Source organism: Camelus bactrianus, chromosome 16 (genome assembly GCF_048773025.1).
Source record: "Camelus bactrianus isolate YW-2024 breed Bactrian camel chromosome 16, ASM4877302v1, whole genome shotgun sequence".
In the NCBI taxonomy this organism is placed as follows: domain Eukaryota; kingdom Metazoa; phylum Chordata; class Mammalia; order Artiodactyla; family Camelidae; genus Camelus; species Camelus bactrianus.
Window position 1 is genome coordinate 10,431,680 of NC_133554.1, and position 27,085 is coordinate 10,458,764.

At 37.5% G+C, this 27,085-nt stretch overlaps 1 protein-coding gene across 1 annotated transcript in view; it reads left to right on the plus strand.

Moving 5' to 3' along the window:
• The first annotated feature begins 2,798 nt into the window (after positions 1-2,798).
• UBE2G1 (ubiquitin conjugating enzyme E2 G1) overlaps positions 2,799-27,085 on the plus strand; it is an 83,090-nt gene continuing 58,803 nt past the window's right edge. The window contains 4 exon segments of the mRNA XM_074341893.1: positions 2,799-2,823; positions 3,080-3,165; positions 3,167-3,213; positions 3,215-3,309. Of these exon segments, the coding sequence (XP_074197994.1) occupies positions 2,799-2,823; positions 3,080-3,165; positions 3,167-3,213; positions 3,215-3,309 (253 nt within the window).

Genomic DNA, 27,085 nt, shown 5'->3' on the forward strand with positions numbered 1-27,085 from the left:
GTTCCACTGTATAGCACAGGGAACTATATTCAATATCTTGTAATAACCTATAATGAGAAAGGATATGAAAAGGAATATATGTATGTATAATTAAAACACTATGCTGTACACCAGATACTAACACAACCTTGTAAACCGACTGTACTTCAATTAAAAAAAAATCTTAATAAGCCAGGAGTACAAGGGAACTTCCTTGACCTGCTACAAGGATCTACAAAAAAATCTACAGCATGAAAAAAATAATGAAGCATCAAAATAGTCCCTTTAAGAATGGAACAAGACAAAAGTGTCCACTAACACCTTTTCTACACAACTGTGCTGGAGAGCCTAGCCAGCACTGTGAGGGAAAAAAGAGAAACAATGTTTCAAAAGAAAGAAATAGAAATGTCAGTATCTGGACATATATTATTTATGTAAAAGAGCAAAATAATCTATAGATAGGTTGTTAGAATTTAGTGAGGTTGCCGTATCAACACACACAAATCAATTGCTTTTTAAAATAATTTTTTATATACCAGAAAAATGCAGACTACTTCAGTATTCTAAGCTTATCTCTGTATGTAAATGAAAACAACCATTCTATCATCACAAAACTCACTGTGAACGCAATGAATTAAAAAAAGAAAACAGCCTATAGACATACCAAAGCATGTTATCATGATACTTTAAAATACCAAAAATAACCAAAAAAGCATAGGATTACCCCGGAGAAGAAAAAAAAATAGGTCACTGACAATGGAACAAGAATTAACAGCAACATTGGATGCTAAAAGAAAACGGACCAATGCTTTCACATATCTGAGGAAAAATTATTTGATTTTTAAACATAAAATTCTATACCCAGCAAAACTGGCACTAAATTATAGATGTTGAAAATAATGGCATTTTCAAATGTATAAGGACTTGGAAAATTTGCCTCATGTATTCTCATCAGAAGTTATCTGATAATAGGCTCCAGGACAAGGAGGGAATAAACAAAAAAGAATTGGACTTGATTCAGGACATAGTAGACTTAGTCCAGAAGAGCAGCCAAGGGGAATGCTAGAAAGACTTCTATGCAGCAAACAGAGCCCAAAGCAACCAGCCCAAGTTAGAGGGTAATATGGAGATTTCTAAGAGAAAAATTCCCAAGAAAAAGGGTTTGAAAGAGTAACTGATACAATAGAACTGACATGGGATTGGGAAGGGAAGGATATTAATTATAATCAAGACAGCACAGGGGGTGGGTATAGCTTAAGTGAAAAAGTGCAAGCTTAGCATGCAGGAGGTCCTGGGTTCAAGCCCCAGTACTTCCTCTAAAAATAAATAAACCTAATTATCCCCCCCCAAAAAAAAACCAAAAAAAGTGCAAGAAAAAAAAAGTATAATTAGAAAGCCTAAGACTCCAAAGAATTTGTGTAAGGAATAAATATAATTCATTATAATATCTGGTTTCCTATTCAACTTGTATAAAGTCTCAATAGTGTAAAAACTATTGATGTAAATATAAATATGATAATTTAAAGAAACTAAAAGAATAAAAGATGGAAGTTGGCATGACAGTTAAATCCTTATCAGTTATAATAAGAATAAATATATAAGGCCTGGAATTTGTTCTAAGTGAAAGAGGAAACCATGTTGTAACAAGGCAGAATTTCTGATAACCTGCCTAAAGAGATCTCAGAGAAAGGCACCAATTCTCCAAGCCTATAGTTATTTGTCATTATTTCCTCATTCTAAATAGACAGTCATATCCAAATCTTATTTAAATTTTTTATTCCTTCAAGAGAATCCTTCAAATGGGGTAAATTTTAGGCTTCATAAAACCTGTGTTAGACCCCTGGGGTTTGTTTTTCCAAAGGTGTGGGGACTCACTCTTAATGTTTATCTGTTCCTTTTAATTCTTGTTCTAGAAGGGGAGAGTGCAGCCAGTTTTTTCAGTAATTTTTATTTACTTATTTGTTTTTTATTGAAGTATAGTCGGTTTACAAAGTTGTATTAATTTCTGGCGTACAGCATAGTGATTCATCAGTAATTTTTAGAACCAAGAAACGGTATTAGAAACTGCTTCTCCTCTGGCTCCCTTATCTGGAGCTCACAGAGACCGTAAACCCTTTGAGGATAGGAACAGAGCTGTATTCTCTGTGTCTTCTACAGTCCAGGTACAAAGTTAACACAGGTTTAATAAATACTTGCTGAAAGAACAAATACATTTTAGTGCCATTAGGTATCACTTTTCCTTCTGCTCCCTCTATTGAGACTTTGTGTACGCAAGGCAAAAGGCTATGGGAATGAAGAGAGGAACTAGAGCTGGGTAAGCTTGCTTTTTCCAAACCCTATAACCCACATTTTGGTTGTACACATTTAGATACCTTTCTGGACATTTTGTACTGTGTATATCAGATTTTCCTAACCTCAGCTCACCTTACACCTAGAGATTATTACTAATGATGTTTAAACACTTCGTACTATGAGATGCAGAAAAATTTATTTCAAGAATCTTTTTGTGCGTTCTTTCGGTAAAGTGAATTGCCAGCATATATTAGGCCTATTTTGGGAGTGTGCTTAAAACGGGGCTCCCCAGTAGTAAGTTCGTCTTTAACAATGACTAATTCGCATACCACGTGTGGAGTGTTAGATGCCTGTTGGGCACTCATCAACATCTAGGCACCTACCACTTCTTTTGGTCCCTTCACACCCAGAGCACCTGCTTCAACCCGGAGGCGGTGTCTTGACCCTCCGTGACCTCTTTGTCATGGCGTCTGCGGGGCGTCTGCCGCCGAGGCCTTGGCACTGGGCCGGGAGATGACCTTCCCAAGATGGCGACGACAGGCGCAACTCCGCGTAGGGGGCAGGGTTCCGCCTCCGGAGGCGGGGCGGGGAGGCAGAGGAGTCGGACTAGCAGGCGGGCCGCTTCCGAAGTAGGCAGCCCAGCGCGCCTGCGCGGAGCGGCCCTGAGCGCAGTGAGGCAGTGGCGGGGGAAGGCACCGGTGGGGCCGACGGGCGGGTTGAAGGAGGGAAGCGGGCGAGCGAAGTCCCAGTGCGCGCCGCGGCCGCACGGGTACCCTCCCCTTCCGGGCGTGAGGCGCTGTGAGGAAAGCTGAAGCGAGCGGACTCGCACCGGCAGCGAGGCGCCGCCACAGCAGCCTCAGCCCGGCCTCCCTCGGCTTCGGCGCTCCCGTCGTGGGGGCCCGGGTTCCTCAGCACACCCAGCTCCAGCAGCCCCAGAGTCTGTCCCCGTCCTTCGAAAGCCCCGGCGCCAGCCCGGGCCCTTGGCGGGGAGGATGACGGAGCTGCAGTCGGCACTGCTACTGCGAAGACAGCTGGCAGGTGAGCGAGCGGGCGGCGGGGCGCCGGGCCGGGCCGCGATCGCGCCAGCAGCTGCCTGCTCCTCCTCCCTTGCTCCCGGCGCTCCTGGGCCGGCCGCCGGACAGCCGAGGGGGAGCGGCAGCCGCTGGCGAGGCCGAGCGCGGGCCTGCGAGGGTGGGGAGCCCGGGCGCTCGTCCCGGCCGGGCCCAGCACTTCTTCCTCGGCTTTCTGAGAGTGTTGGGGGCGGGGACGCGCCCCAGCCTCGGCCCCACGACTGGGCCTGGGCCCGGGGGAAAGGAGGAGGGGTTGCCCCCTCCCCCACTGCTCGGTGGGACGTTGCGGGGGAGGGGCTGTGGGTCCCCAGCCCGGGCCGACCCTCCCAGGAGGGGCGGGTCCAGGCTCAGGTGCGGCCGAGGCCGCCGGACCCGGGGGGCAGGAAGGACCGTCCGGGCCCGGCCGGCTGCGAGTTCCCGGCTTGGGTGTCGCAACCGCGGGCGGGCAGCGGGGGCGAGGGTGGGCGAGAGGAACTGGCCCCCGGGCGGATAGGTGAGGCGCGCCAAACTTCTGCTGGGGCAGCGCCGGGTCCGCGGAGTTGTGGCGGACAACAAAAGCGCCGGCCTCCGCGGCCTGGTCGCGGGCGCGCGGGGGTCTGAGAACCCGGCAGGGCGCGGGACGCCGCCTCGCCTGCCTCCGCCTGGCACGGGCTCCGGCTGCACCGCCCGGCTGGGGGAGGGTAGGAGCGGGCCGAGCCGAGAGCCGCTTGCTGGCCGGCTCGGGGCTTTGTGCTCCGAGCGATTCCGGCTCCTGCGCAGGCCTGCAGGTTCCCGGGGCTGCGGCCCGCGGGCTCAGGCTTGGGGCGGCGCCCGGGTCAGCCTCCCCAGAGGTGCCTGCGTCCCCCCTCCCCCATTGTCCCGGCCTCCGGCCGTTTGCGGCTTCCAGGTTGACTTTTTAGGGGGTTGGCTCCGACTCTGCTAGGACTGTGTGAACGGAGCATGCGCACTGGAGACGTACGTGTGCGAGTGTAAGGGGGAGGCGGGTTGGTGGCTTCACAATGCCGCCCCACGTGCTGCCAGATTTAAAGAGAAATGAACCAGCAGTTACCCCTGCTGCCCTACGCCCGGCGGGTGTCCTTCTGGGTCCTGGAGGATCTTCACCTCCCCACACTACAGCCAGCGGCCCTGAGCCCTCGGTAGAAGCCATAGGCAGGAATGGAGACATCTGTTTTTGAAACAGATTTACTAAGAGTTTGAGGTGTTAGTTAAATCACCTTTATGGCTTCTTAAGGAAAAGGTTGTTAGGGGCTGTTATAGATTGTATAATTAGGTTTATTATTAGACCATGAGCAAGCAGGTTTGGACAAGTATTAAAGTTCGGGATGCTCAGGAGGAGTGAGTTGGAGTGCATGGAGAAGTTCGAGTGATACCTGTGTCCACGAATAATGTATTGGACAGGCAATGAAAGAATAACAACTTTATTGCATCTTACATTTGCAAACATACCTTACTTTTCTGTGTATTTTGTTTTTGTTTTGTTTTGGAGGGAGGAATTGAGATGTTCTTTTGTCTGCCTAAGAATTCTTTAATCAGGATAAGTTTTAATTATGAGGTGAACTATTAACCAGTATTAAAATACTAAATCGGTATTAAAACAGTACTCAACTCTTAAAATAGTGGGAAAGATACACATTTCAAAAGTGTAAAAGAAGTATGCAGTTACGTAGAAAGTATGACTAATAACAGTGTTAGTAGCAATATTTAAGAACTTTTAACGACCCATTTGTGAACAAGCTCTAAATTTGACAGTCACTTGGTTCACTTTTGCACTCTTTTAGAAGGTGAACCCCAAATATTGATAAAACATTTCCCAAAGTTCTTTATTAATGGTTGACTTTTTGATAAGGCACACTAAGGTATGCTTTAAGGTTGGAGGACAGAATGATTTAGTTTGTAATTTTCCAGCCTCATTATAAAATTATTTAGCTGCTGGTTAATTTTTCTTGTCTTTTTGATCAGAAACAATGGACTGTTCTTAATATTTTCTTAAACTTTTGAAGGGTTTTAATGAGTATGCTCAAAATGCACAATATAGGCCAAGGCCAGTGCATTAAGTGAAATGTAAAAATACCAAATTTATTGGAAAGACTTGATAACTACTTACTGAAATAAAGGCCCTGTTGTGTTTTAGTAGTACATTGTTTGAGTGGTTCTTCAAATATCATTTGAAAACAGGAAAGAATGGTAAACTGTAATCTCTTGAAATCATTTAGAGCAAACTTTTGGAAGGCTTAATAATAAATGCTTTAAAAATCTTCAAATGTATTGAATTCAGTAGGCACATGAACCAGTCAGCCATTCTAGCTGCTAGAATTTCAGAAACTTACAACTGTGGCCAACAATGGTTACATTTATTGAGCCCTTAGCCTGCCAGTCCTTAAGGATTTTACTTCATTACTTGAGGGGAGAATTTATTGTGTGTGTATTTTGTTTTGTTGTTAACTGTAGTGAAGAACCTGGTTACTTTCATAGTGAAGCAGAATAGTTCCTTGGGTTGCATGCAGTTTCTCAGCCTCAGCATTGCTGACATTTTGGGCTGATGATTGTTGTGCGGACCTATACGATTCATAATAAAATGTTTAGCAGCATTCTTGGCCTCTGTCCACCAGATACCAGGAGTACACCTCCTCAGCTGTGACAGCCAAAAATGTCTCTTGTTGTCAGATGTCCCCTGAGGGACAAAATCATCCTAGGTTGAAAAATTGCTGATTTAAGATGTTTTAGTTAAGACCATAATGGCCATTGTGAAGCAAGTAGAACACCTAACCAATTCATGACATCAAATAGTTTGTGTATTTCTTTGTGGATATTATTAGACTATGACTTACTCCTTTGCGAATTCAGCAGTGACAGTTCAGCTTTTGCAGTGCATAGTGATAAGCGCTAAGAAACCCCACAGCACAAGAGATAATTTAAAATTATTAATTTTTTTGAAAAGGTATTATGAGCACTGGTTAAAAATACAAAGAGTACAAAAAGGTACAGTCTTTCCACACTGACCCAGAGTTCTTTTCTTGGCAGCAACATTGATAATTTCTTTTATGTGTTGTCAGAGAGATTCCTGTACTGTGTATGTTTATATAGGCTAATGTTTACTGAGGGCTAACATGTACTAGGCATTATGCTGAGAGGGTTACATGTATTATCTCATTTAATCCTCCCAATAAGGAAATAGAGGCTGAGAGGTTAACTTGTCCAAGGTCACACAGATAAAAGTGGTGCTGCTAGATTTACATTCAGGACCTTCCTGTTAGAGACTTTGTTGTTTTTAATTGGCTTTATTACCTTCCAGGGAGCAACAATTTAGAGCAGACGTGAAATATGGTTTTAAATATTCAGTAAGTACCAAAATGATTGGGAAAATGTTCCCATTTTAGTAAAATTTGTTGTACAAAGTAATGCACGTTAAAGATATTTTAGCCATTGTCAACTTAAGACCAACGTTCTGCATAATGAAGGAAAATATCTTTGAATTTAATAGACAAAGTAGGGATAAGCTTTTTGTTGTTGGCAATTAACTCTGAGGAAAAAAAAATGGACTAATTGAGTTTATTCCCTACTCTAATGATACTAAGTTTTACTTTATAACAAGCATTTATAAGGAATATAGAGGTGTTTTTTTAAGATCACTTAAGGTTTTTTTTTTAACATTGACAACGCAGATTTTCAGTAGTTACGTCCTCATAGGCACCTGTCATTCCAGAACTAAGAAGAATCTCTTTATGCAGTAACAATAAAATAATTGAACTTATTTTACTATAAAGATTTTGATTGTATTTTAAAGTAATCTGGAACATACCCAAATCTTTGTCTCCTTGGCTACCCATGTAAGCAGGTGGTAGTAAGTTAGTTATTTGTGTTCTCAGACTTATGTGCAATAAAATCACTTGGGAGTCTGTTAAAAATACAGATTCCAGGCCTCATCTCCACAGAATATTAGTCTACATGTCCAGATGGGGCCAAAAAAACCCAGTTTTTAAAATATTACTTTGAGTGTCTATGGAGCTGGTGTTCTGAGCCCCACACTTTTGGTAGGTGCCCTAAGCTTTTTTGTTGTCCCCTGGAGGACTGACTACCTGCAGGTAGCCCAGTGCCTGGTTTTTGTGATGTTTTTAGCAGCTCTGGTGTTGGAGGGCGTTGAAGGAATACTCTTTAAAAGGGGGAAGTTAGATTTAATATTTCTTTATGGCCTTTCTAGAATATATTGGCACTCTTGACATACAGTTCCATTGACAATATTAAACAAGCAGAAATAGAATAACTGATTATTGACAGGAATACCCTAGTGGTAGAAGATTCTGAGTGGTGAACATAATGCTAGTATTCCTTTTTTCCCTAAGGGGGAGATAATTAAGTTTATTTATTCATCATCACCATTATTAATTATTATTGTTTTTTAGAGGAGGGGCTGGGGATTGAACCCAGGACCTCATGCATGCTAAGCATGCACTCTACCACTTTAGGTATATCCTCCCCACTTGTATTCTTAATATTAATAGTTGTTAACACACACATTTAGAAATGGAAGAAAAGTCTAAAAGTAATTATATTGCATCAAACTCTAATTCTTTAATAGAGTTTGGGAATTTTTATATCTAAAAATCATTAAACTTAGAGAAATAAAGCAGCTATTATACACTGTCAGAAAAAAGGTATAAATGAAACAAACATTGTGGTTGAGGGAGGGTGTCAGATGATTTGTAATCCCTATAGTGTAGGCAATATCAAGGAATTATGCATCTGATGTGTCATGTTTCAGAATCTTATTTCAAAATACATATACATATCAAATCATATGTGTGTACCTTAAATGTACACAATGTTATATGTCAATTTTATCTCAATAAAGCTGGAGGAAAATGTCTTTAATTTTTTAATAAGTGAATTTTCTTAACATTAGGGGTAAATGATTTTTAAGTTATAATTTGTTACTATGAATATTTTTGCTATATAATGACATTTAGTTATAAGTATCCATCGGTACTTAATTTTCTATAAATTCAGAGTGAAACATACTTTCTACATTAGTCTTTTGTAATGGATGATTTCATTTTTAAAAATACTAAATATATTAAATTGTTGACATAAACTATAACTTGTAGGTATTAGTGTATTAGTATAATCTATTTACTGAAAAGTAGTCCCAAAGTATATAGTTTTTTATATAGTTATATATAAGTTAATAACTCTTTATATTTGGTCATGTGTCCACATATAATTGTGAAATTAGATGCCTTGATTATTAAGAGACGTATCTAATGTGGAAAATTTGAAAACCCACTCACTACCACTGTATTATTAATGCTTTTTGAGAGTGTTTGCATTGTCAAGAAGCGTTGCAATCCTTGGATTATTTGATCTTGGGAACTTCATTGCAAATTTTTTTTTGAAGGGGGTATGCTAATTTATGATAAATCGTGGTGTGGATACACTCTTGAAAATGCTAAGCATTCTTTTGTTTTAATGGACTCAGCTCAATTTAGGATGAAGAATTTTGCATTTTTCTATTTATTAAGAACTATTCTTGTTAGAATTTAAAACACTAGAGAACCTCCAAAAATCTGTTTAATGCCATCTTTGGTTTGTAGGAAGTAACTTTTCAGAGAAGAAAGCACAGTATATGCTTATGCAAACAGTCTGGCCAGGTAAATGGAATGTAGTTATATCTGGTTGAGGGCATTTCAGGTACAGAAAAGTATGAATAAGAAAATGCAAATATTTTGCAAATTTTTTAGTAAACATGAATTATTTTTATGAATAGATAAATGAAAGAACAGGAATAAAATGCATTTTTAAGAAATAAGATATATATATTAAAATGCAGCATTTTAACTTTCTCATAGTGCAAAATAGTATTAGGCTTTTTCAGATAAATCAAATTTTTATCAGTGCTGTTCCAGTGAAAGATTCTGGCCTCAGGAACTGCTGGGAAAGATACTGTAATTTACTGCTTTGTGCTTTTAATTATTTAATGTATTACTTTTAATTATCCCATATGTCCTCCATTTATACCATGGAATATACTACTCAGCAATAGTAAGAAACATACTATTGATACAGAAAACAATTTGAATGATGTCAAGGGAATCATGCTGAATGAAAAAAAGGTAATCTTAGAAGGTTGCATACTCCATGATTCTCTTTATATAAAATTCTTTTTTTTAATTGTGGTCGAAAGCACATAAAATTGACCATCTTAATCATTTTTAAGTGTACAGTTCTGTAGTGTTAAGTATATTCACATTGTGAAACAGATCTCCTGAACTTCATCTTGAAAAATTGAAACCCTCTACCCATTAGATGACTTCCCCTTGCCCCAGCCATTGGTAACCACCATTTTACTGTTTCTGTGAATTTGATTTATATGAGTTGAATCATACAGTATGTGTCTTTCTTTGACTGGCTTATTTACTTAGTGTAATGTCTTAAAGTTTAATCCATGATGTAGCATGTGACAGGAATTTCTTCATTTTTAAGGCTGAATAATCATTGGATGTATATACCACATATTGTTCATTCATCTGTAAATGGTCATTTGGGTCGCTTCCACCTCCTGGCTATTGTTATTGTTGTTGTTGTGCAAATATCTCTTCAATACCCTGTTTTCAATTCTTTTGGATATATACCCAGAAGTGGGGTTTGCTGGGTCATATGATACTTTTATTTATTTTTTTCTTAAGTAAACTTTATTTTTAGGGCAGCTTTGGATTCACAGCAAAATTGAGTGAGAGATTTCCTGTGGTACGCCTGTCCTCATACAAGCATGGCCTCCTCCGCCATTATCAACATCCTCTACCAGAGTGATACATCAAATTGAGTATTTTTATGTTTAATATTTTTGAGGAGTCTGCATACTGTTTTCCATAGCATTAGCACCATTTTACAGACCTGCCAACGGTGCACAAGGATTCTAATTTTTCCACCTTTTGCCAACGCTTGTTTTTTTTTGATAGTAGGCATCCTTACTGATGTGAGGTGCTCATAGTTTTGATTTGTATTTCTCTGATGATTACTGACACTAAGCAACTTTTCACATCCTTGCTCGCCATTTGTAGATTATCTTTGGCAAAATGTCTCTTCGGATCCTTTACCCATTTTTAAACTCAGGTTATTTGACTTTTTGCTGTTAAGTTCTTTGTATAGTATAGATATTAACCTTTTATCAGGTATATAATTTGCAAATATTTTCTCCCATTCCATAGGTTGCCTTTTCACTTTATTATGTCATTTGCACAAAAGTTTTTTTTTTTTTTTTTAAGTTTGATGTCCCATTTGTTTATTTTTGCTTTGGTTGCCTGTGCTTTTGGTGTTACATCCAAGGAATTATTTCTAAGTCCCATATCATGAAGCTTCTCTAGTAGTTTTATAGTTTAGGTTTCATGTTTAAGTTTTAAGGTTGAAAAGACTGTCCTTTCTCCACTGAATGATCTCGACACCCTTATACAATTTTTGAAATGTCAAAATTGTAGAGATGGAGAATAGGTTAGTGGTTTTTAGGGATTCAGGATAGTAATGGTGTATGGCTATAAGATGGCTGCATGATGAATCTTTGTGGTGATGGAACAGTTTGTATCTTAAACAGTGGTTACACAAATCTGTAGATAAAATTGCATAGAACTAACTACACACACACACACACACACACACACACACACACACACACGTGATGCAGTCTGAATAAAATGTGCAAATTGTACCAGTGTCAGTTTCTTGGGTTTTTATACCATAGTGATACAGGATGTTAGCATTGAGGGAAACAGTAAAGGGTATAGATCTTTCTGTACTATTTTTTCCATTGTTCCGTAAATCTGTGTATCAAAATAAAAGTTGAAAAAAGTCACTTGTAACCAAAGCATTTTTATCAGTCTATTTCATATAGAGAACTCCTTTTTTAAACTTACTCTTCATAGTTACAAACATAGCAGCATAGTTGCCATATTAACACTTTCAAGAAGTAGAAGGTTGCAATTGAGAAATGTGTAATTTGAGATAGAAATTCCATCTTAATTTAAAATAATCCTCATTTAAACTTCTTGTGCTGTTGTTTGGCAATTGGAAGAAAGGATCAGTATAAAAATTCATTTGTTGAGCTCTTGTGTGCAGTTGTATTGAGAAATGCTAGGAGAATGCAAGGATATTGGTCAAGTATTCCTGCCTTGAGGTGCGACATTTAGTAGTAGGCATTGATGGACATGTAAACAGTTATAATGCAGTATGGTAAATACATGTGTATATGTGGAAGGAGCAGAAAGTAGCACTGAGGAAGGCGTGATTAATTATGGGGGAGTGCAGTGAGATCAGGGAAGGCTTCATAGGAAAAGGACTATATTTGGATACAGCAGAATCAAGATGTCAGTTCTTAAAAATCTTTGCATTTATCAGTGTAGAGAAAACAGTAATTAGAATTACTTAGCATGACAAATCTAAAGTTGACAGATTTAAAACAAATACGTGTTTTCGTGAGACAACTAACCCTGTTGAAGATTTCCAAGAAAATAGTCTGGACACAACTTGCAAGGGATGGCAGTAATTTGTAATTTAAAAAATTGTAAAGCACCTAAGCCTGCTTACTTCATGAATATATAAACTTATTTAAAAGAGGAAAGAGGGCAGAAAGGAAACTTAAATCATTAAGTGCCTGTCACATACTCTTCATGATCCTAGGACTTTCCGTATGTGGTCACATTCAGTTCTTACATCAAATCTTTGGAGTAAATATTATCATCTTTTTGAGATAAGGAAATTGCAGTTTATATTATATCTGAAAATTTCCCCAAGCTATTCCTGATGGAGCTGGCTGGCAGAAATACATCTGTCTGCTGATGAAACCCTATCCCTTTCCTTTAACATTTTGGGGGTTGTTAGACTCTTTTGAGAATCTAGTAAGCGTTAAAGACCTTCTCCTCAGAAGAGTGTACACCCACAACTTTGAGTATTGTTTCAGAGGGTTTTCTGATCTCTTGAGAGAAGCTCATTTATACATAACATTCAGTGATGCTGTCTCTTACATCATTCATTTAGCAAATTTGATGTCTATTTTGTGTGCTGTATAGGGATGCCAAATGAGTAAGTTATTCTTGTATTCCAGGAACTCACATTTTGTAGAAAATCCCATCAGTGGACTGTTTTAAAGTATTAAAGAAAAGTCAGGGAAACTTTGCTTCTACCTGTCTGGATCATGGAGGGCTTTGAGGAGTTGGTGGTGTTTGGCTTTTGAAGAGTATGTAAAATTTGATCACATGAAATAGGAAAGTAGGGGGAGGGTATAGCTCAGCCGTAAAGAGCATGCTTAGCATGCACAAGGTCCTGGGTTCAATCCCCAGTACCTCCCCTAAAAAATAAAATTAAAAATTAATTAAAAAATGCATAAAGAAATCTAGTTACCCCCCCTATAAAAAAAAGGTTAGGGGGAGGATATAGCTCAAGTTGTGTAGAGTGCATGCCTGGCATTCATAAGGTCCTGGGTTCAATCCCCAGTACCTCCTTCAAAAAATAAATAAGTAAACCTCATTACCTACTCAACCCCAAAAAATTAAAGTAGAAAAGTATTTAAGGCTGAGGGAAAAGAACACACAAGACAGGCTTGTGCTGTAAACAATTCAGTGTGGTTGGAGTATGTGATAAACTGAACCAGCGGGAAAAGTGGAAAGATTGGTATTTGTGGAAGACCTTAGAAATACTGAGTATGGAATCTTATCTGAGAAGTTGGAAAGTGATGTGATCAAAATATGTTGGACAATTGCTTGTTATCTGTGGTCAAAGGCCAGTTTAAAATTTTTTCCAATTCATTATGTAATGAACTTAGAAAAACAATAAAGATGAATTATTAGAAAAATTAAATAAAAAAAGACAGAATTGAACCCATACTTTATAATATTAAGTTCATCATATAAAATGACCATCAAAGGGCTGAGTTTCTAAATGCTTGCTTTGGCTGACTGTCACGGACCAATGATATTTTGGTAGATTGGCACCAGGTAATGGACCACAATTTAGCACTGCTTTGGAAAAGGTGGAGGAAGGACATTAGACTACAGTCTCTGCATGAGGACCGAGATTTTTGTTTTTATCTATTAACTGACATGTCACAACTGCCTAGAAGCATGGCTGAAACAGCAAGCAACCAATAAATATTTATTGAATGGGTTAAAATTACTGTACTGGATCCTCCCCCCTAGCCCCCCACCTCTGAGAGACTTAAGCACATGTGAATGGAATCTTTTTATATGCTACACCCTAGGGATTCAAAGATTGATAATACAATTCCTGGCTTCCCCTTCTAGTAGGGAAGTAGACTTTTATAAACAAATATTGGTTGAAAATTAGAATATATGTACTTCACTACAGTAGTATGGACATTCTTGCCAACCCCCAACTTGTTTATAGCTTTGATCAAATGATAGTTGTTGGAACACCTCAGTGTCTGAGCAAGGTCTTTATTTTCTCTCAAAGCAGTTTCTCTAATGGACAGCTCTATTATGATCAGTTTTTCTGACTCTATAAGTTTCCACACATGAAAAGTTTTTTCCCTCTGTCTTTTAAAGCTTTCTTTCTCTTTCTTTCTTTCTTTCTTTCTTTCTTTCTTTCTTTCTTTCTTTCTTTCTTTCTTTCTTTCTTTCTTTCTTTCTTTCTTCCTTCCTTCCTTCCTTCCTTCCTTCCTTCCTTCCTTCCTTCCTTCCTTCCTTCCTTCCTTCCTTCCTTTCTTCCTTTCTTTCTTTCTTTCTTCCTTTCTTTCTCTTTTTGGTTTAATATCTTCAAAGTTTCTTTCTGGTTCTCAACCTTAGCTACCAAGGTGGCTGACCACGTTTTCCAGAGGAGGAAACTAAGTTTGGCTTATTCACAATAGTGGAACCAAGACAGCTAGATTTCATTAATTTCTGAGCCTGTCTTTAACAATATTTAAATTAAGTCTATATAGAGACTAAAAAAATGTATTGATCCAATTATACCTTTCCTGCTTAGGTCTCAGGGTGTCTGGGGGGGCATACATTCCTTTGATTTTCTTAGTTTTTGGAGCATGTGTGAGATGTATTTAAAATAAGCATAAGGTAACCTAAAACAATGTTTTCTAGAGGAAAATGGAACATATATATTTTAAAATATATATTTTTGAGCAGAGGATATAGCTCAGGAGTACAGTTCACACTTAGCATGCATGAGGTCCTGGGTTCAATCTCCAGTACCTCCATTAAAAAAATAAACTTGACTACCCCCCCCAAAGAATAATTTTTCTAGTTACAAATGAACATATTTATTGTAGATTTGGAAAAGTTAAAACGTATGATATAGACATTAGCTATCCCTTTGCAGCCTCTGTTAACATTTCATTATTTTTTTTCCTTGCATTTTGGCTTTTTTGTAAATTGAAATTCTGAAAGGAAGACCTTTAATGTTAAGGATTTTAGTGAAAATCATACTCTTCGAAATTGAGTTTGTTAAAGTTCGTTTTACATACTGGTATAAGTGACAAATAGATTTTAAACTCAGGTGACCTTATTACCAAGGCTACTGCTTTTCATACAGTAATACACTGTTTGTTAAACTGAAAACTTTATGTAGTTTGCAAGGGGAACTACTGTTGTTCATGGCTTCATATGATATTTTGAGTTTTTCTATTTCTCATCTTCTATGCTATAGGATTCTAAAACTAAAATGTCTATTTCAAGGCTTATGTAGAAAGGAGGGTTATTCTGAGGCTTTCCTTGAGGATAGTATTTTTTTGTATTTAGCAGTGCATAGGATGGTTTATATTGTCATCATTAGCAGTCTAGGACTTTCAGCTGTGCTGGTTTCTTTTTTCAAACTGCTGTGAACATCTGTGGTGTGGTAGTACACCGGGGAGATACTGTATTTTTACTGTCTTTTCTGGTTGTTTTTACATCTCTCCCTTAGGATTACACCTTTGCTGCTGCTTCTGCCATTAGCGCTTGCCTGGTGGAAAAGAACTAAACTGTCCCTATCCAATTGGTTTATCTTTAACTCGTACAAGTGCAGCAGCTGCACAGGTGAGGGTGCTGTGCTTCTTGCTGCCCTCTTCAGAGTCTATGAATTATGATATGGCTGTTGGGGAAGCAGTGCCACTGTGAAAGGCTTTTTTTTTTTTTTCTTCAATTTTTAATTTTGGAACAGTTTTAGTTACAGAAAAATTCTAAAGATAGTAGAGAGAGTTCCTATATACCCTGGACACCCCCCACCAGTTTCCCCTGTTACTGACATCTTACATTAATGTGGTTCGTTTGTCACAATTAATGAAACATACTGATAGGTTAACTAAAGTTTATACTTTAACTAAAGTCTATACTTTATTCAAATTTTTTATGAATTCAAAATTTTAGAAGTTTTTACTTGATGCCTGTTCCAGGTGCCTATCCAGGTTATGACACTGCATTTAGTCATCATGTCTTCTTAGTCTCCTCTGTTCTATGAGAGTTTCTCAGAGTTTCCTTGTTTTTCATATCTGACACAATTTTTAGGAATACCAGTCAGGCATTTTGTAGAATGTCCCTCAAATTGGGGTTGTCTAATGTTCTCATGATTAGACTGGGGCTTTCAGAAAGAGTACCACGGAGGTGAAATGCCCTTCTCACCACGTCAGCCATAACCACATGACGACACTGTTGATGTGAACCTTGATCCCTTGGTTAAAGTTGGTCAGGTTTCTCCATGTGAAGTTACTATTTTTCTCTTTTCCTACCCTTTTCTTTGTAAGCTGCTCACAAAGTCCAGTCCACACTCATGTGGGAAGGAGGGATGAGGCTGCATCTCCTAAAGGGGACACTGTCTACTGGAATTCATCTGTAAGGAAGATTTGTCACCTCTCCTATTTATCTGTTAATTCAATCATTTATTCAGTATGAGCTTGTATATTTTATTTTGTATTTTGGGTTAAAATCTGTATTAGGGTTCTCTAGAGAAACAGAACCAATAGGATGGAGACACAGATAGATCTATATGTCATGTGATTGTAGGGGCTGGCAAGTCCAAATGCCAGTAGCCTGGCATTCTAGAGGTGAGCAGTATTGTGCAACTCCAAAGGCAGTGTGCTGGCAGAGTTTCCTCTTGAGGGAGGTTGGTCTTTAAAAATTAAGGCCTTCAACTGATTGGATGAGGCCCACTCATGCTATGGAGGGTAATCTGCTTTACTGAACATCTACTGATTTAAATTACAATCTCATTAAAAAAAAAACCATCACAGAAACATCTAGAATAATGTTTGACCATATATCTGGGTACTGTGGCCCGGCCAAGTTGACATAAAATTCATGATTCATTATATATTTATTTTGTTCTTATGTCATTTATTTTGTTCCTAAATTGTTTCATCTTTGGTCATTGGGAGTTTATTTTTCAGGTTGGTTCTTATGTCCCTTTGACATGCACTTGACCTTTTAGTTTTTAAGCGTTTCCTTATTTTCTGATGACTGCAGTATGTGTCAGACCTATCTTGCATTTTCTCTATCCCAGCCCTAGAGTCATCTATTTTTCCAAGAATACATTCTTGGAAACCAAGATCTGAGCATTGAACGTGTGGTGTCATTACCTTACAGGACAGAGGTTGGCAATATGTATACTTAAACTAACATAGGTATATACACATCTATAATGTTTCTGTATATCCATCTGTATATATATTAAGCTACCCCTAGGTTCATTCTGGTTTCTGACTCTAATCAAGTAGCAGTGTTCTTTCTAGCTTTCTCTTCTTGTTTTTCCTGTAACTTCCCTCTTTGTGAAGAACCTTGCCCCCACTGTTTGTTTAAAAGCAGTTTTAGAAATTTTAACCCATACCCCTGTGGGAAGCAAATTTACACCTAGAGTACAGTGTTTATATATATAGTTCTTTGTCTTCATCTTTTCAGTGTACAGCCAAAACATTGATTTCCAACCTTACTTAGGTCAGCGCCATTCCGCCCCCAACCCCTTCAGTGAGATTATGTCATCCAGTTGTAATACAGCTGGATTCATTTGTCATAGTCTTCATTCCATCCTTGCTGATTTTTAAAATTTACTTTGCATACATCAAAGTTTATTCTTTGAGATACACATTTCTATGGGTGTTGACAAGTGCGTAAAGTCATGTATCTACCACCTCAGGGCTATACAGAACAGTGTCACCTTCAAATTCCCTGTGTGTACCCATTGCAGTTGACCACTCCCTCCTTCACCAATCCCTGCAACCACTGATCTGTTTTCTGTCACTATAGTTTTGTTTTTTTCCTAAATTCGTCATATGTAGCTCTTAGGGTCTGGATTACACTTAAAAATATCCATTAAAAAATTAAAACAATATTATTTATTTAGGGGTAGGTAGTAAGGTTTATTTATTTATTTATTTTAATGGAGGTACTGGGGATTGGACCCAGGACCTTGTGGATGCTAAGCAAGCACTGTACCACTTGAGCAACCTCCTCCCTCCATCACAATGTAATTTTAGAAAATTTCCATCACCTCAGGAAGAAACCTTGTGCCTACTAGCAGTCACTCCTCTTTCCCAGCCCCACACTCAGGCAACTTACTAATCTGCTTTCTGTCTCTATGAATTTGCCCTTTCTGGACATTTGCTGTAAATGAGATAATACAATATGTGTTCTTTTGTTACGGCTTCTTTCACTTGGCATAATGTTTTTAAGGTTGATCTGTGTTACAGCATATTGTATCTGTTGTTCCAGCATCATTTGTTGAAAACACTGTCCTTACTGAATTACCTTGGAACTTTTGTTGAAAATCTGTTGACCAACCTATTGTTGGTGTCTCTGGGGACTCTGTATTCAGTTACATTGATCTGTATGTCTATTTTTATGCCAGTAACACAGTTTCTTGATTATTATTGTATAGTAAGTCCTAAAATCATGTAGTATAAGTCTTCTAACTTTGCTTTTCTTTTTAAAAATTGATTAGGCTTTTTGAGGTCTTTTCAAGTCAGTTTGACACAATTTCTACAAAAAAGTCTACTGTGATTATGAGTGGAATTACACTGAATACATAGATTAATTACAGAAGAATTGACACCTTAACAATATTGAGTCTTCCATGAACGTGGTTTATTTCTCCATTTATTTAGGCATTTTTAAATTTTAGCAAAGTTTGTAGTTTTTCACTGTATAGATTTTCAACCTGCTTTGTTAAATGTATCCATAAGTATTTCATGTAGAAATATAATTGATTTTTTGAACTTTGACCTTGTATTGTGTAGCTTTGCTGAATTGTGTTATTAGATCTAGTAGCCTTTTTTTAATTTTCCGTAACATTTTTTTACATCTACAATTATAGTCTGCAGATAAACACAGTTTTACTTTTTCAATCTGTATGTCTTTATTTATTTTTCTTATTTCACTGGCTATAATCTGCAGTACAGCATTGCATAGAAGTGGCATAGTGATTCCTTCTTGATTTAATTGTCCTGAATCTGGATCACTGTTACTGTACTTTGTTCTTGAACTCTTAGCTCCAGGGCTGTTGGTAGGTCACTTCTGTATTTCTCTGGTTGTCGTACTGGCAGTTCTTTCTCTAACTCATTTTTTTAGCCCTCTTCACTAATTTCATAAGCACCCAATCTCATTAAATTCTTTCTCAAAACACCAAATGTGTTTTCTTCACCCTGAACCTTGACTGATACACTTCCATTTACCATATGGGTTATTCTTAGGGTCCTTGGAGACAGTTTCTTTATGGGTCAAATAATAATTGACATTGGAGTAAAACAATGAATGTATTCTGGCCAGTCTCTTTTTTAATGGTTCCTTCATGATGTGATACCACTTATGAATGAACTAGATAGAAATAGTTTCTCTATGGAGAATGGGAAGGCAGTATTATCATGAAGATGATATGGTGTTATATTATCTAAGAGTGGTTTAAGTAACAGTGGCCGTGCCATTTAATTATACTTTGCTTCTTTCAGCCTGTGAGTGCACATTGTTACAAATAGTTTGGCGAGTACAGCAGAAAGTAACACTGCTTCTTAAAAACAGACATTGTGAGTGCTTTATTACTCATTTTGAAATGTTCAAGGTGGCATTAGGTTTTAACTCCCTTGACAGTATTCTTAGCTAGTTGGTTGAGCCAGACTGTATGGGATAGAAATTTGCTCATTTGTGTATCAGAAAGGAGACTGAAAAATTTCTAAGGGTAATTCGCTTTTTATCAGAGGTAGTCTTGTTTTTCAGGTAGTTATATGAATGCTGACTTTAAATGCTGTTGGGCTTGGGAAACACTGGAGAAATTGCTCCTTGAAGGAAGTACATTCATTTAGCAGGGAAGAAAGTTAAGTTTGTAATTGCCGTAACATATGTGGTTCATAAAGCAGGAGGAGTTGGGAAAAACATCACCGAGGAAGTGATATCTACACTAAGACTAAAGGATAGTTTTAGGAACTAGCCAGATGTTTGCAAAGGCCAAGACACTGGGGAAACCTAAAGAGGTTCAGAATGGCTGGGGGTGGTGGTGGCATGGGTCAGTGAAGGAGTATTAAGCAACCATTTTAAGTATCCATTGAAATAGTCTTCTGTTTAGTCATAAGACTTGGTTAAGGCTCTCAAAATGTGTACTCTACCATAGGTTTACTCTATGTTGGCCGTTTATAGTATATGTATCTGCACTATTGGTGCTTGGTCATTGAGTATAATTTGAGATTTGCTACTATCATATTCAGTTTAACCAAGATTAAACTATATTTTTTGAGAATTGACTAAAAGTCCTACAGACACTCCTTTCCTCTGGGGATTCTTAGATGGACCTTGTAGTCTGAAATCCCTCTGAAATTGTATTCAAAATTGTACATTTGTGGAGGGAGAGGAGGATCTGTCCCTTAATTTAGATTCTGAGTTTTGAAACCACCTGCCTGCTGATCGCCCTTTATCCCCTCCCCATGCAACAAGTTAAGTATCATTTGGATGCCCTTAAATGCTGCTTCAGACTCTGCACAACGCTGTGCGTCTGCCCTGCCGCACACCCACTCCACATAGAGGTGTTTTCACTGAATTGTGCTTTGGTTGATAACACGACGATCTCTACCTGTGGAAATACACTGTCAGTGGCAGCCGTGTGAAATTCATTTTGGGTGTTGTGAAGATACTACATAAGGTCCTTCTTTTTATGGGGACCTTTTGGAGTAAGTTCATTTTTTCTTTTAGCAATGCAAATAATTCTATTTAATCAGAATAATGATTTTTTCTACCTTAGTGATACTTAGTTGTGTGATTATCTGATCATATTTCTTTTTTCATATCAGCTGCAGAAATCTTGAATTAATTGGACTAGTTATTTATCAGAAATTAAGCACCTACTGGCTTGGAGCTGAAAACGTAGGCTGTTAACCCTGTGAATGTAGACAACTCTGATACGCGTTTTAAATAAATTTTTATATTACCCATATTTCTGATTCCACTTAGTGCTTCTCCCTTGTTTCTCTTTTTCTCGTCTATTTCTGATTTATATTTTTTTTTTGTATTTTATATATCTCTGAAAAGTACTTTATACTTTGAGGCAAGATAGGGTATTAAAAATAAACCCTGAACTTTCTGGTTTAGGAATTTGCCCTTTGGAAAAAATGTTCTTTCTCTCCTGTTCCTTTCCCTATATAACATACTTTTTATTTAGGGGTGTTCCTTTCTTTTTCCCATCTCTGCTTAGTAAAATAAACTCATTCTTTAGGGTAAAAGACCAGTTCAAATGTTTTTGCTTTTTAGAAGTCTTCTTCAACACTCTGTCTCTTGCAAAAATAGTTTTACAAGGTTGTTGGCATTGAGAATGTGTCTAAAGTAAGGCCTGGCATATTTTTAGTGAACTTTTACCCTATTTTCTTTATCCTTAAAGCATTTATCATTTTGTACTTGGCTCTAAATTATTATATATGTGTTTGCCCTTGCTCCTTTGTGTGACATTAACCGGTCAATCTACTATTAGTATTCTATATCTTAGTCCTCATTTTCTTCCTTCTCTCCTTCCTCAGTCATATATCATTCTTTGTAGTGATTCTCTTAAGACACTTGACGGAATGGTTTGTGGTAATCATGTGGAAGATTGGATGGATGCTTGTATAGTTGAGCAGTTATAACCCTAGTGGTGTTTGATTGGTTCACATTAACCAAGATAGACATTTTCCTGATTTACATCAGGTCCTGAACTTAATTGATCCAATTCCAGAAAGTAATCACTTGATGAAGACATTAATGTATATCCTAGGTTTGTAGGAATCAAAGAAATTGAATAACCATTAGGTTTGTTGATAAAAATCAGGATTCAGAAAGTTTTCCATAGTTGGGCAGAAAACTTGCTAAAATAACAGATAATTGTATTTGTCTTAAAAAAAGAACTTTGCCTATGTGAAGTCAGGGAGATCTAGCCTAGCAATAGGTAGCTTGTGAGATAAGACATATATTGATCACTCTTTGTGTTAGTCAGACTAGACTAGGTTATGCTGTGGTTAAAAAAAAACACGCACAACCCTAAAATTTCAGTGGCTTCAAACACAAAGGTTTATTTCTCATTGGCTCAAGTTGACGAAGGCCTCTGCTCATTGAGATTACTCAGTAATAGTGCAGCCACCATCTCAAACATTGCCGGAGAGACTGTTCTTCTGTTGGCTCTGTTTAACCAACAGTTAAATTCTCTGGCCAGAAGTGAATGGAGGCATTTCCACTTAGAAGTCATTGACCACGTCTAGACACCTGGTCCCTGTCAACCATAAGGGGGTCAAGAAATGTAATGTTATGTGTGCATGCAGTGGGGGAGAACCAGAGCTATTTGACAACTGCATTAATGACTACTGCATTATATTACTGGCACATAACACAGCAATTGCTTGACATATACTAGGCATTCAGTACATGTATGTTGAATAGATTGCATTGTTCAAGTAGCTACTAAGTTTAAATCTCTGGAAGGGATGTTAGAAAGGGAGTTGCTGGAAGATTATATAGAAGAACTAAGCAGTCTTTTTCTTGAATTTCTACAGTTGTATTACTTCCTCCTTAGTATATTTTTCTCAAGCATATTTCTTCCTTTTCTATTTTTCTTTCTAGACTCCTATGGAAAGTATAAATTATATAGATGAGACTGCAGTATCTTACCTTCTTTGAAGGAACATAAAAACTGAGTTCACTGGCTATCTAATCCGTATATTTAGATGATTATTTCAGTCTAGATCTGGATACAGTGTTCATATTTATTGTTGACTGGCATTAAATTGATATTCATTGGTCTACATGTAAAGACTTCTTTTAGTAGACAGAAAATATAGCTAAGATCAGAATTAAAATTGGTCTTCACATTAATGGCAGTAAATGATATTTGTATTTTAAGGATAGTGATTTTATAAAGAGAGTAAGTTGTAAGTTGTATAGCAATTCTGAATACTGTGTTGAAATATCAATAGCAGATATTAGCAATCTGTTAGTAATCCTAATGTGAAACTAGTTTGAAAAGTGCAGTCTTGAATTACTCAACACTTCTTATTCAAATTATGGGAAATATCCATTTTATGATTTTGAATAGAACCATAGGTTGTTTACTTAAATAAGGCTTGCTGTGTTCTTCCTCCCCCTTCTCAGTTTGAGTCCCTGGAATCTGTTCTATTTTTACTTGTGGATCTACATACTGAAGCTGTCTCTGATTTCATGCTCTGAAGATCAACAAGAGATCTCTTGTAAGATGAGAATTGTGTAATAGGTGACTATTAGAAGAGTAAACAAGTCTGAGTAAGTCAGTAAACATTTATTGAGGTTTTTTCAGCAAAAGCAATGCTGTACCAAATGTCTCTTGGTACTTTGACTAAAGATAATAATTCAATGGCTGGCTTTATGCCTGATAAATAATTGCTAGAAGTAATTTTTGTAGTATTGTTGAAGCTTTTTGTTAATGTTAATTTTTAAACTCTTTAAAGGAACAATGAAAGTAATGTATATGGAATATTTACAAATTGTTGGAAATAAGTCAGGACTATTGAATTTGAGAAAAGTCTTAACAAATCAAATTTTGTCTTCATTTTCATTATAGAATGAAAGTGAAGCAGTACTGTTTAAAATTCAAATTGGGCAGCATTTATACTTTTCAAGGCATTAGAATCTGCTTGGGGCTTGTTTTGAAAAGATTTTTGATTGTTAGAAGATTACCTTTGCTAAACATTGCAGAGAAGACCTAATGGCACTGTCTTTTCTCTTCAAAAACAGTAATGGACATTGGATTGCTTGTTATGAGACTGGGGCCTGTGTGTTTCCGGCTGCCCATCTGGTGTTATTATTCTGCTTGTTCTCTCTGGATCTCTGGCCTAACGTGACATTATATCAGACTCTAATTATGAATCAATTTATTTTGCAAAGCTGGTTTAAAATGTTCAGATAATTATGTTTTCAAGTTGCAGTTTGATCTTTTATTTCTTTGGCACATGAATGCATATAATAAGCAAAACTTGATTGAATTTTGAATTGTAGGAATTTCTAAAGACAGCAAAACACTTAGTCTTTTCCCACACCTTAACTCTTATCACTCACCTTTTAAATTCTGGTTTGTCTGTATGTACATGGTTTGTTCTTTGAAATTAATATATTCCATTCTTTATTATTATTATTATTATTATTATTATTATTATTATTATTATTATTATTATTATTATTATTGTTACTGTTATTATTATTATTTTTAATGGAGGTACTGGAGATTGAACCCAGGACCTCATGCATGCTGAGCATGCTCTCTACCACTGAACATACCCCCTCCCCATTACATTCTTTATTTTTACTTAAATTTTTGTTTTAAAGGCTGTGGAATCCCTCTCCCCCACCCAGAGATTTGCCTGCTTCCTACTGCCTCTTTATTTTCCCCCCTTATTTTGTGGCAAGGTAGACCTAGGGGCAGATAACCACATGGAACTTGTCTAGTAGTTGAGTAGACTGTTGGGCATACTTTATATTCACACAGGAGCAATGAGAAAAAGGACACAAGATTTCAAGAGAATGTATCACAGGGTGTGGTAACATTTATTATTACCATTTCCCACCAACAGGAACCAGGGCAACATGGAGAAATGGCTAATAGGTCTGGAACTGGAAATGTTCAGAATATCTTGTCATACAAGAAAGTAAGAAAGCTACCAAGATAACTGGGCAGGCAGCTTTGTCACTGGGCAGGGTTCGCATTGTACAAACTTCTCACTGAGACAAGTTGAGTGGATAAAAGGAGTAATGATTATGGATTTAAACACATCAACTATATTAAAGTTTGACATCATAATACCAAGGCCAGTAACAACAGCAATAACAACAGAGTCTTAATGGTCATCTTTGGAAGATGCTATGCAACAGACTTACTCTCAGGGCAAGGGAAAAGAATCAGGTATTCATCTGTTAAGACTCCCCTGGATTAAACAAACAGTTAATAAAGAGAAGTTTTTCATTATATAGTATTTCAGTTAATAAATGAAGAAATGAAAGAATTAGAATACCACCATTTTGCAGCCTATAATGAGATAGACCTAGGCAATGATCAGCAACTACTGAAGCCAATAAGTGAAAACCCGAATCCACAGATCATAAAAATAGGGACAAAGTAGACGTGTGCCTCCTGATGTGATGGAGTGGTGGCACCATCTGTGAAGTTTTATTGCAAAAAATTCACATCTGTATCTGATTAAGCCTCTAGACCTACCAATTAATAGGAAATATATGGTATAGAAGAACATGTTTGAAGACACCCCACGAGGATACAAACAGTAAAATCTAGAAGGAAATTCTAAAGGACAACTCTCTTGTTTTTTTCAACAAATAAGTGACAAGAAGAAAAAAAGGCTCAGGAAACCTATAAATTAGAAGAGATATATTAACCAAATGCAACGTGAAGTTCTTATTTGGATGGATCCTGATTCTAACCAACTAACTGTAAAACAGTCTTTATGGAGAAAAAATGAAAATCTGAGCACTGGATATCTGATACTAACAAATTGTTCATTTTTCTTACGCTGTGATAATATTGTGCTTATGTTTTAGAACTTTATACTAAAATATTGACAACAAAAGTATGACATCTGGAATTTAAAATCTATGTTGAGCGGATGTGGGTGAGGATATAGATAAACAAGACGGGCCATGTGTTAATAATTGAACCTAGACATGATAGATCATTTTACCATTCTACTTCTCTGCTGAAAATTGCTAAGTTTAAAAAGGGTCATATATGCTGGTGCTTTGGTCTTCCCGAATTGCATAAAATTCGGTTTTTATAGATGAGGCAAATGAGTTGTCTCTATTGTTAAATTTTTTCTTGAGCTGTCTTCTTAGACTAAGATCAGAACTTTTTGGTGATAGTATTTGTAATTTGAATTATCTGTGAAACAAATTCATGCCTCATTTTTCATGTGCTTGGTCTAAGGATTTTTTTTTTTAAATAATAGGATTAAAGTAACTGAGATCCATTCCTTCTGACTTTTGCCTCAGTACTAGGGCAAGCTGTTTTGAAAATCTTTTTTCATGTTATTGATTGGGCTTCTTGCTTGGAGATTCTTTGAAGTACAAACTGCTGTGTTGTGTGCTCAGGCTAATAGCAGTAACTAGCTACTCTATATTGCTTGTTTTCTTTTTATACTATTCCTCATATTAACTTGCTTGACTTTTGAGGAAAACCGAGGCTCTGCCTTCAATAAATGAAGGACTTAGTGCTGTTTTAGAAAGCTGCTAGAGCACCAGCATATTTGTTTGCCTCTGTTTCTTCTTTTGGCTAGTAGTCGTTACTTTTTTTTTCCAGAGACATCCCTGGAGCTTTAGTCTCTAGAGTTTATATCTGTTGCAACTGAAGAGAAATTTACCAGTAGTATATATATTTTTCCCCTTCTTGAAAAGCTTTGAAGAAGAGTATAGTGAAATCTTCTCACCCTCTTATCTAGGAAAATAGGGCTTGGCTTTATTTTAAAGTTTTATAGCTTTTAAATGATAGGAGCATGTAAAAATTATCTTATATAGTACTTTAAACTTAAAGTGCTGACATACCAAATTTAATCTCTAAATTATATAGTCATTTAGTGAATATCTGAGTGCCTACTTTTCTAAGCATTGTTGTACTTTAAAGAACATAACAGAAATCTTGCTGGCACAGACTTTACATTTAGTATGGGAAGACAGATAATAAACTAGATAATTAAGTTAAAGATGTGGTGTGTTAATGGTAAGTTCCCAGAAGAGAAAATAAAGTGGGCAAAGGGGATGGAAACTTGAAGGTGGAGCATTGGTGTCTGGGAGCCAAGCTTCGCAGGCAGTGAGGAATAACAAGCACAAAGACTCTGAGGTGGGAGGAGAGAAGGCCTGGTTTGTCAGAGGAGCAGCAAGGTACAGGGGTGGTAGTGTGGTCTTGATAGGTAAGAACTTTGGCTTCTATGCTGAGACATACTATTCGAAGGTTTTCACCACAGGAGTTGACATAATTTGATTTACATTTTAAAAAGATCATGCTTGGCTTGTGCTGAGTATACAGACTGTAGGGAGACAAGGGCAGAAGCAAATAAACTGATTATGAGACTAGAACAGTAAGTCAGAATAGAGAGAACATTGTCCTGGACCAGGGTGTTGACAGTGGAGATGATAAATGGTTGAATTTTCTTTTTTGGAGGGAAGGTAATTAGGTTTAGTTATTTATTTTTTGGAGGAGGTACTGGGGATTGAACCGAGGACCTTGTGCATGCTAAGCATGCACTCTACCACTTGAGCTATACCTTCCCCCCGAATTTTTGTGTATATTTTCGGAATGGAGTGGTCAGTATT